General features: G+C 38.3%; 1 protein-coding gene across 2 annotated transcripts in view; it reads right to left on the bottom strand.

The window, feature by feature from the left end:
- pde3b (phosphodiesterase 3B) overlaps nucleotides 1-12077 on the bottom strand; it is a 146023-nt gene that overhangs the window by 17465 nt on the left and 116481 nt on the right. For both annotated transcript variants that reach the window (XM_052029495.1, XM_052029494.1), the window contains exons 3-5: nucleotides 11635-11892; nucleotides 11020-11177; nucleotides 4231-4349 (exon numbers count right to left, since the gene is read on the bottom strand). In XM_052029495.1, the coding sequence (XP_051885455.1) occupies nucleotides 4231-4349; nucleotides 11020-11177; nucleotides 11635-11892 (535 nt within the window). The remainder of the gene's footprint in view (nucleotides 1-4230; nucleotides 4350-11019; nucleotides 11178-11634; nucleotides 11893-12077) is intronic.

Genomic DNA, 12077 nt, shown 5'->3' with positions numbered 1-12077 from the left:
AGCCTTAACCAGATTTAGTGGTATAATATGATCCACAGCACCATACTTTGTCCATTTATAATTTTATGAAAATGGCTTAGATGTGAAATAGTCATTTGTTTTAACTGTCAGTAATATTCATGTTCTGATTGTTTTGATCATGTGAAAACCAAATAAAATATTCCACAAAAGTGCTCAAATCTGATAGCAAGAAACACAGAATATTTTTACCAAGGGAAATTCAAAACAGTTAATAACAGAGAGCAAAAATTCTGAAATGCAAATATAAAAACCTTACTTCAACCTACAAGAGACTTTCTAATTACATTTAGTTTTTCAGTAAATTTCCTGAGCAAAAACAAAAAAGGAAGGATTAATGAAGGAACAATGAACTTAAAGTGGATGACCTTTCATCAGAACTATAAAAGTGAGAAAACTAGTGCACCTTAAGTTGCAGAGGAGGAGGAGGGGCGGAGAAATCAAAGTGACATAATTGGAAGCTCAGGGTCACTCTTGTAGCTGTAATCGACAACCACTCCCCTTGTTATGAAACTTTCCCATGCAATTGCTGGAAATGCAAAAGCTGCCCTTTTACCTCTTCCCTTCTCACCATTTAGAGCCCAAATGCTCCTTTCGGTTGAAGCAACAATTCATAGGCACCACATCCAATTTCGTGTACTGCATTCACTGGATAAACCAAACCCACTGTTTGGTTCACTGCTTTGTAGAACTCCTCCATCCAGCCCATGGGGGGTGACCTCATGCTTCCAGTTACCTATCACTTGAATTCTCTGTCCCACTCCCATTTTAACACACTGTCTTTGGCCTTGAACACTGCTTCAAAGCAGCCTAATGCAAGTTTGAGAAAAAGCACTCCTTCCTTCTGTGTGCATTACAGCTGTGTGGAAATGACACTGAAATGAACAATTTCAGATAATCTGTCTTTCCAGCTTGTGTCAAAATTAGCTGGTTCTAATTTAAGGTCATTAATGTGCAACATTAATTCATTTTTTCCTCTCTACATGGATGCTACCTACTTAGTATCTCAAGCATTCCTTTTTACTTCAAACTGGTGGATTGTACATTTCAGTTCCAGCGGTGGTTTTCCTTGCCTCTCACATCCCTCTTTAATTACACTCCTTCAGATAGATCAGCTATGAATAAAAAGCCTTCATCATTCTCTTAGTTGATATCTGGATTCCCTTGGTCTCCACTGATTTCTCCTTTTTTCCCTGTTTTCTCCTTCCCCTCTCTGCAACTTAAAATGTACTCATCTTCTCAGTTTTCCCATTCTATTAAAAAGTCATTGACCTGAGACATTAACTGTGTTTCTCTCTTCACAGATGTTCCCTGACATGTTGAGTATATCCAAAATTATATATACATTTTTTCCAGATTCTTGGCATTAAAAGTGTCTTTGTTTTTAAAGTACAGTGAATTTAACTTTGTTCCAAATTCCAAAAACTGTATTTCTGGTAAAATATTTATTAATATTCAAATTAAAGAATATGTGCATTTAACAGTTACTTCACACTTCTAATAACTTTTTTTCTGGAAGTATGTGCACTAGATAGTTTCTGATTGATGTATTTTTAAAGAAAATTAAGTAGTGAAAGATTAAATGATTATATTTCTGGGGAAAAAAACTGCTTACAGAAAATGTACCCATGCACAAATTTCCCTGCAGTTTAATTTATAAAACATGCTGGAAATAAAATATTTTCCAAAATGAAATTGTGCTGAAATCTGTTCAAACTCAAGTTTTCTTATCTTTCACTCAAGTGTCAGGCCCATTTTTCATTGCTAAATGCTGCACATAAAAAAAATTGTGGAAAATATTTGTTGTTAAACTGAGAGTTCATCATAGAAAATCTGATTTACAAACAATGCACGGTATATTCCAATACAATTTTACCTTAAAGCATCCTTGATCAATTATTGTTAATATTAGAGGAATTATTGTGTTTATAACAATATTAATAGAAAAAACTAAATATTTTAGTGTGACCAATTTCAAAAAGATTAGAGTGCCTGATGAGATACATCTATCACTTAACAACCAAAGAAACAGTATCTATACCAGTGAGCTTGGAAAATTACTCATCATATTTGGCTGTGCAGGCAACACTTGCACATGAAGCTGACTGGTGGTGATGGGAAAATTAGTTGGATGGTGAGGAATCAAGGAATTGGGTAATCATAACTGCAGGGAGGAACATGGAGATCAGTGAGGTGGTGGGGTGGGAAGGAGAGAGGGAGAGGTTATGAAATAGAACATTCTTCTACCAAAATGAAAATAAGACAATAGGGGATATAGAAGGCTTGGTGCTACAGTGTCAGATGATGTGCACAAAAACGGAGTGGAGAGGGGGTGTAGGGCCAGAGTTAGAGGGAGGGGGCAAGTCAGCAGGGCCATGAGTTCCTGCAGTACGTATGTTAAGCAGACATGGGTATGTGTACCAAATATCTTTAAGTGTCCTCCAAAAGTAGTCAAATTTAAAGTTGTGCAAGTCCCTGCTGCAAGCAAAACACATGAGGCAGGCAGTAATTGTGAAAACTTGAACCTAACTGTAAGATATACACCTCTAACTTCCAGGTAGCAATCCAGCTAGGGTTGGCACCTTTAAATACTGAAGGCAGCCTCAACTCTCTGTTTAAGATCTGTTCAATGGACAAGGTCCCATGCCCTTCACAGGTCTTGCAAATATGATGCAAGTTCACACAAGTTCCTTCAAAACAACACTGCATGCAACTTGACATCACTGCACATGCCCAGTGTCTTCAAAAATATGTGATGCACGTGGAGGTTTAGGATCAAGTTGTCAAAAGCATGGTACCATTGCAAAATCAAGTTCTTTAAAGAATTATTTTGCTTAGTCAACAAAAACATTAAGGTATATAATAAAATTTCCAACCCAGTTTTTCCATCTCTCTGTTGAATTGTTTATAATGATGATCAAATGGAGAAATGTATTCAGGCAGTTATTGACCTTGCCAGTAGCACAAAATTTGCTGTTTAATATTCTCACTCACAAGTATCAAACTGATGACTAAACTGGAAATGGAAAAAGTCACACTGTCCATTCAGTGATATTTTAAGGTTGGGTCCAAGACATATGGGCAGAATAGAAAATAGAATACATGATATAGTCCTGTCTTCCATGTATTAAAAGGCCTGGTTTTGTTTGAATCAAAAATGGTGAGTGAAATAGGAAAGTATTTCATTCATAACAGTAGCAACAAAGGGATGCTTTTATGTTTCTTTCAACAGGTTGGCACGGGCGGCACGGTAAGTGTAGCGGTTAGCGTAACACTATTACAGTGCCAGCGACCCAGGTTCAATTCCCACTGCTGTCTGTAAGGAGTTTGTACGTTCTCCCAGTGTCTGTGTGGGTTTTCTCTGGGTGCTCCGGTTTCATCCCACATTCCAAAGACGTACAGGTTAGGAATTGTGGGCATGCTATGTTGGTGCCGGAACAGTGGTGACACTTGTGGGCTGCTTCCAGCACACTCTCGGTAATGCAAAAAGACACATTTCACTGTGTGTTTCTATGTAAATGTGACTAATGAAGAAATATCTTAAAGTTTGTACTTGTCAGTCCCAACTAGAAAAAATTAAAGACCAGGAAACTGGGAAATCAGAGATGAAAAAGGAAACTAGCCACAGGGAGAGAGGACGGTATGAAAATTGGCTTGTAAACATTTAACATTAAAGACTGAAAAAGTAGAAATTGCTAAGAAAATTAGAAAAATGCTGAACTCCCATTCATGGAGGCCCATGAAAAATTACATTAAGCCTCAAAGTTTCCAGTCAGTTACATTCACAAAATGTATATTTCTTTGATTCTTTTTTAAATTATAGTCATTGTTTTAACAAACACCCAGTCAACTATTTTATGCAAAATAATGGTTTTGCAGAAATGGTAAGGGAATTTTTTTTTTTACTAACTGAAATCAGGATTATTCTTATTTTGTTTATGTCTGTGCTCACTCACAACTTTACTCTTTACATTCATCCAGTTATACAAAGTAATAATGTAACAGTACTCTCTTTTGATACTTACACATCCTTTGGTTTCATGCCTATATCTTAAAAGGTGCAAGCTTTGCATCAGAAGACCATTTTCTAAGTTCTCATTATGAAGCTGCTTGTTAGATTCTATATTTTTTATATGACAATTCTTTCCTGATTGCAACTTTAGTTTACAAGAGCAAATAACAATAATTTTAAAAGAAAACAAAATTTGTTACCTGCTCGCCTGGGCCCAATATGGTGAGATGTTAAAGATAAGGATGCAGATCGAGATTTAGGAATTGTCAACAAGTTTGAACTGGAAGGTCCATTTGCCTGTGAACCGATACCTAAAGCACTTGAAAAGTGAAAACCAACACATAAGTCAAGCAAAAAATTCTGGACTCAAATTATCCTTGCATTATACACTAATGAATGAAAAATTCTGTGCAATATCCAGAGACCAAGGTTTGATCCTGACTTGGATGCTGTCATGTGAAGTTTGCATGCTTGCCCCGTGTCCTCGTGGGTTTCCTACCAGCTTCTCCAATATCCTCCCATATACCAAAGGTATACTGGATGGTAGGCTAACAGCTATTATAAATATCACTAGTATAAGGCAAGTGGAAGGTGGGAGTTAATGTGGACGTAAGAGTAAAAGATTAGGAAAAATTAGATGGTTGCTTAATAATTGGCATGAATGTGATGGGCCCAAAGGCCTATTGCCATGCTGTATGACTCTACAATTAGAATATACAGTACAACTATAAACATAGATGTCCATCAATTCTTGTTCACCCAAAATATTGCACCAATGACCAAACACTGCATGTTTTTAACTTTGAAACATGTGGCCTGATACTTCAAACATAGGTTGGGTTAATGATGGTCCGTAGCCACAGGTTTTATTAGGCCTGTGCCTGAAAAGAATGGTGCATAAATTGATACTTGGTGGGGGATCAGAGGTAAAAGCGCTGGTGGATGGACTGGGGGAACAAAAAATCAAGAAATTAAGCAATGATAGATGTGGGGAGCAATATGGAGATCATGGAGGTGGAGGAGTGGGGGCTGCCTCCTGGAAGCTAATTAATTGATTTACACATTGGAGCTCCCACTTTGGTACTGTGCTGGAAAGACCATGTTGTCCCAGGAGTGCTAAGTGAAGAGTGTTACTAAGATAATGCAATCCAAGTTCCCCTGAAATGCTCATCATGTGTGCCCGATCTGGAAATTATGTCAAGTATGCAAGAGTGACTCCCACCCAGAAGCTAACTGGTTAATTTTCCAAAGTGATTCAAAGTGACAAAGAATTGGTTATTCAGGCATTTCATTCCATAAAAAATGATTAAATAAGAAAAGTGATATGAAATTGAACTTCCAAGCAATTACAAAGTAGAAAAACAGGACTGTCAATGGCTAATCTCCAGCACTTAAAGTTCCCATGGCTTTCTTTGTGAGAAAAATTATGAAATCAACATCAAATAACAAGATCTGTTTCAGAAAAATTAAAGGAAGACTTGCAATCATATGCATGCATGATCTCAGGCCCTATAGCTCCTTACTGCGAAAGAAACATTTTTGAATTACATTTGCTGCTGGACTAAAGGGCAATCCAACAGCCAATTTGTGCAAAACAAGTTCCAATAAACAGTACAGATTAATATAGTTCAGAACATAGGCAAAAAACATTCTTGTTCTTCTTTAAGTGTTGTACTTCACCTGGGAGGACAGATAGGATTTCAATTTGATGTTGCGTCTACTGATCGCACCTCCAACCATGCAGCATTTCCTCAATGTATTACTGATGCATCAGCTTATCTTACATGCTCACATACAAAGCACAACTGCCTAACTTGAGGACAGAATGCTATTACTGAACACTGATATCATAAGTGATTGTATATGATATGTTATAATGCATTTTGTCAAACGTCATAACAATTTATCCTACAACAAAAGTACCAGTAATATTGCAAAATGTTAATTGTTCTGAAAAAAAGATGATTTTATCAAGGGTATTTCTGATTTAAAGTCAGAAATTTACCAACAGTATAATAATTTAGATTTACCTCACACATTTAAATTTATCCAGGCTATTTCTCATATCGACATTAAACAGACAGGCAAGGTTAATTGCCAAATACCACAATTACACTCCAGACCTCAATAAAACTCATAGTGTCAATAGATCATCACTAATTTCAATTAAGGAGCTTGTCAACTGAACTTTCTTAGGAACAGATAACTGAATTAGGCATTTTTTAAAAAAATAAATGCTGACTTAGCAGCGAAAACCAAAAGTCATTCCTCTACAATAGCACAACTAGCTTAGTCACCACACAGCTCACTGCAATATACAGAGTATCCAAACATATGCTTAAACTCAAACAAAAGAAATGCACATATATAGACAGTGTTCCTTACATAGAGGAAGACTGATCATTTCAAGGAGAATATTGAAAGGTTGTAGAATGGTAACAGACTTAGTAAAATCTGAAGCGCTATGTTTAAAACCATCTTCTGGTTTTCCTGGATAATTATCTTTTCTCAAACGGTTTTGTTTTAAACTGTTTCCAAATTTCTGCCAATGGCATTTCAGTGCAAGCTTTTATGTGTAAGAATTGACTTACTAACATTCCATACATTTAACTATAATAATTATTTTTTTTTATCCCCAAGGAAGTTGAGACATATGAGGATTGGAGACTCACTGAAGATAAATTTGGTTTCTGTGTCCCAAATTCTCTACATTTAGTAATGTTGGAGGATCTTAGAATTTTATATCACAGAAAAATACTGTATGGCCCTAACTCGCCATTTTCCAAAACCCTTGCTTCTCTTCAAAACATTTATCAATCTTCCTTCAAAAAGCCATTACAATATTGTTTCCACCATAATTTAGAATATTCCTTGTCTTAATGTTTGTGACAAAATATCTTATTCTAAACTATTTAAAATCATAGATTTACACAGCATGGAAAACAGGCCCTTCAGCCCAACTAGTTCATGCAGACCAAGGTGCCTAACTGAGCTAGTCATCTGCCAGTGTTTGGCCCATATCCCTCTAAACCTATACCTTACATATGCCTCCATATCCCCCATCAGCCAGGGTTCTCTTATCCTGCCAGCCTTGCCCTTTACTCATCTGGAACATGTTGGCCCCGAACTTTGCCTATCCTACTTTTGAAAGCTACCCACTTGCCAGTCATCCCTTTACCAGCAAACAGTCTCACCCAATAGACCTTTGCAAGATCTCGTCTAATGATGCCAGTTTAGTACTACAACCTGTGGACCAGTCCTATCTTTCTCCATAATTATTTTAAAAAATAACAGAACTATGGTCACAGCAATCTCCCTCAGCAATCCAGAATAACTCCCATCTGAACCAGGTGACTTCCTTATCTTAAACATAGCCAGTGTTTCTATCACACCTCCTATTTTCATCCCAATCATCCACAGGTTTTACTTGATTTATCCTGCTAATTGCTAATACCTTCGTCAAGCACAATTTCTCTTCCATAAAATTATGTTTATTCTACCTAATGGTATTTTGATTTTCTAAATGTTTAGTTACGACTTCATTAGAAGTAACAAATCCAATTCAGTTCAAATGCAAGGATAACCCAGGAGTCATGTGAGGTGCAGAGGACGAAAAGGATGTGGAAGGGTAGTTTACTGTGAGCAGTGTCACACTGAATGTCTTTGCTGTGGATAGTACAGGAACTGAGGAGAAACTTGCAGGTGCTAGGATTCTTGCTAACCAATTTGGTGGTAGATGTTGCAGGTTTGGGAGAAGCTGTCAGAATAATTGGGGGGTGGGGGGGGGGGGGGGGAGCGGAACTGCAGTGTTTTTTATTAGGTAAGAAACCCAGCATCCACTGTGTGGCAGTGTTACAGGGAATGAACATTTAGGGTGGTGGATGGGTACCAGTCAAGCAGCCTGTTTTGTTCTGGTTATTGCTACTCAAGAATTGTTGGAGCTGGACTCGGGTAAGCAGGCAGCATTCCATCACATTCTGGACAATGCACACCCTCTGACCTGATCTTGTAGCTTGTCCATTTGAGCTTCCAATTGATGGTGATCCCTAGGATGTCCTATGATAATGCCACTGAACATCAAGACTCGGTGGAGCGACACTCTAAAGATGGTCAATACCTTCAACTTTTGTGGTGGAAATGTTGCTTACTGTTTATCAGTTCATGCCTTGACATGGCCTAGGTTTTGCTGAATGCAAGCATGAATTGCTTCATTTGCCAAGGAATGAAACTGCAACACCGCATTTAATCAGTGAAAATCTCCAATTCAGACCTTATGACAGAAGGAAGGTCATTGATGAAGCAGCAGAAATGGCTGGGTCTATGACACTGCCCTAAACTACTTCCAAAGTGATGGCTGGAACTGGGATGATTGAACTCCAACAACCACAAACATCTGCGTTTGAGCGACATATGACTCAAACCACTGGCATGCTTCCCTTGACTTCAGGTTGACAGGGCTTCTTGATCCCACACAAAATCAAATGCTGTTCAATGAAAAGGCAGAGAATTTCACCTTATCACTGAAATTCAGCTCTTTGGTCCAAGTTTGGGCTATGGCAATGATGAACTCTGTAGCAGAGTGGCAATGGTGAGACCCAGTCTGGGCTCTTGTGAAATTATTGGTAAGTGCATGACACAATAATACCATTAAAGGCAGGAGTTTCATTGGATTGGACTCTTGCTGTTTGCAGACCACTCCTGCAAAAACAGCTTTCACAGTACCTGCACGATCTGCTTCTGCGTGACTTAAAGAGGACCTCCATGTTCAGGCGCCATATTGGCCCTGGGGAGCCAACTCAAGTCCTCCAAGTTATTTACTGACATTCTATTTCAGATCTGCCCGGGTAAAGATCTCCACCCCTTCTGTTTCAAACAACTCTTCGGTGACGATTACCCAACCCCACCCATGTAAGCATCTGCATGCCATTGCAGATCTCTAATTCAATATCCTTTAAGCCACTGATCACCAGTAGTGCACCATTGCCTCATTCAATTTCTGACCCATCTGGGTCATTCTCATGATCCCACAGAGTGCACAAATGAGAGGAATTAATTCATGCAAGATCAAGGATTCTATTGCTTCTGCAGGCACAGATGAAATTCAATTTACTGGACTCTGAAAACTGCAGAGAAGCTCACTGAAATAAGTGGAAAGTGGCAGTGAGGAGAGAAATAAAATTTGCTCTGTAACAGGGAGCAATGACATGTGATGGATGGATGTATTCCTGATCAAGACATGGCTTAAACTGGTCAGTTTTGGGTCCCTAACACTTCTCAAATTTTAGAAATTAACAAGACAGAGGGAGCAACATTTTTAATACTGCAAATTGTATGAAACTTGAAACAAAGTGATGGATTGGGATGAGAGTATCTATGCATTTCAGGGTGCAGACAGTACAGTTAAATCTGGAGAAGTGTAAAATGATGCACTCAGGGATGATGAATATGGAAAGATAGTGACCCAGAAATTCAGATTTGTGGTGCTTATTTTACCTGAAGATTGCATATTTGACATTGGAATGCAACCATTCTCATTTTGGGCACTTCTAGCTGCCATTGTTCACCAGATATGTGTTGTGTGAGTGAGATGATATAATTCCCTGTTGAAATCTTGCCTGGGAAATTCAATTATTTATACCAAAGAACACACATCATTGGGTTTCCAGTGAAGAACCATATTGCGATATGCTATTTAAAGAGGACCCTCTGCAGCAAACCCCAGCCCAGCACTGGGAATGTGACTATGGTAGACCTTGGATTTTCATGGCCATCACTGGGCCACTAACCCACCTACCCCAACAATATCCCCCTGCACGGATCACAACCATGGTCTTGATCTCATGATCCACATCCCAATTGCTGGTTTACTTATTCTGGCTTTAATCGGACCCTCACTGCCAGCCTCTGTTCACCCCACCTTGCAATTCAACTAGAGAGTCTGGAATTGCCAATTTCCTCTGGTACTACTAAATTTTGCAGTAGCAGATCCATGACTAAAGTAGACCTGACAGAAGTTTATAAAATTGAGAGACACAGATTGGGTAGACAGTCAAAATCTTTCTCCCCAGGGTAGAAACGTCAAATGCAGCAGACATGCATTTAAGATGAGAGGGGGAAAGTTTAAAAGGTGATGTGCAAGGCATTTTTTTTTAAAGAAAGAGTGGTTGGTGCCTGAAATGGGCTGCCAGGGGGACCAGATACAACAGTGGCATTTAAGAGGTTTCTCGATAGACACATGAATATGCAGGGAGTGGAGGGATATAGATCATGTGTAAGCACAAGAGATTTAGTTTAATTTGGCATTGTGTTCAGCATTGACATCATGGGCTGAAGGGCCTGTTCTTGTGCTGTACTATTCTGTGTTTTATGTTCAGTCATTAGCATGCCATATAATGATTCTTTAATGTGCTTATAATGTAGCAATCAATTTCTAAGCCAGAAAGAAGGAACAGAGAAGTTCAAGAGTGGCTTTATAGATGTTGGTAGAATGATAAGAGGTTATAACAGAGTAAACGGGGAAAGATTATTATCACGACTGAGTGGGTCAGAAACTACAGATCATAGATTCCAAAATATTAGCAAAAGATCTAACAGAGAGAGGAGAGAAATCCTTTTCACTTTGTAATGATAAGGAATGCAATGCTTGTAACAGTGATAGAGACTGATTTCCTGATGAAAAGTATACTAAACACGTACTTGAAGAAGAACATAAAAGGTTCAAGACAACAAAAAAAGCCATCTGGATCTTGCCAGCCTTCTCTTTCAAAGTGTTAGTCAACACAGAAGAAAATATTTCCTTCTCTGTGGTATATTTTTAACATTACAGAGCAGCAACTTCCTTGCCTCCCTGGAAGGTCAACTACAAGTTTGATAATGGTTGGCAGAGCTGTGCAAATCACCCACTGGTTTGATGCAATTCACAACCTATGTGACCTCTCTTCCGTGCCATACACTTCTGGACCTCAAAAATGGTATGTGTATTAAATTACCTCACTGAACCACTCTCTGGGTGTGGTTTCATTCCATTGTTCCGATCCCACCTAAGAGGAGCAGGCTCCATTGTTGGCAAACCAGTTGCTGATGTGGTAGTTGTCCATGTTCCTGTATTTCTTCTCAGCTGGCCAGTTGGTAAACTTCTTCTCAAACGCTAATTGAAAGATAAATGAGGTTAACAATCCAATGGACTTGGCCAACAACTCCACATTTCTTGGAGATATAGTTGCATCATGGATCAGTAGGATACATTCCAACATGAAAACCGGGGAGAATGAGCAAAATCTAACCACTTAAAAAGCAGGACAGATGGCAAAATTGGAGACAGTTATTTCGAGGTAGCTTTCGGTAACATTAAATTGCTAAGAGAGATATAACTAAAAAGAATTGTAAAATGGAGTTCTCCCAAGTCAAAATTAAGAAACTGAATCTGCAAACATGAATTAAAACATTCACATTATTGACGATAATAACAACATTCATCAGGAAAATAAAGTCAGAAATTTTAATAAGTAAAGGTTACAGTTGCAGGCAACTATTATTCAAGAATAACATTTATAATAAAGAAATGTAGTTTATACTCATAAAATCTTTTGTTAAGTTTTTCTAACCTTCGGAAAAATTCTTTCCCCTTTTTCCAATGAGTCCTCCATTTCTGAACAGGTGTAAGAGTCAGAGAATGATGTAAGGGGATTCACTCTTGGTCTGTGTGTATTAGAGTACGTGAGCTGGGATGCAATTAGACTGCTGATAGTTCGCAGAGATGAGGTGATATTGGAGGGGACTGATGGGTCAGCAAGTAGGTCTGTAACCAGGCTCTGTGCCTCACCCATAACAGCGAGATCTACTCCACACCCACTACTAGAATTCTGCAGCAAAAACAAAGTAAGATTTTCACAGTATAGTATTTATTCAATTCAATACTTCTATTAGCATGCAAGATCTCAATATAATAGTTACACGTTTCTGCAACATAAACATCCAGATCTTGTTAAAAGTTATTTGAATTTGACAACATACGTTATCCCAAAGTAGTCTTGTTCATTGAGAACTT

This window comes from Pristis pectinata, chromosome 14 (genome assembly GCF_009764475.1).
Source record: "Pristis pectinata isolate sPriPec2 chromosome 14, sPriPec2.1.pri, whole genome shotgun sequence".
Classification (NCBI taxonomy): Eukaryota; Metazoa; Chordata; class Chondrichthyes; order Rhinopristiformes; family Pristidae; genus Pristis; species Pristis pectinata.
Note: the sequence above shows the minus strand (reverse complement) of the source record. Positions and strands in the feature narration are given on the sequence as shown.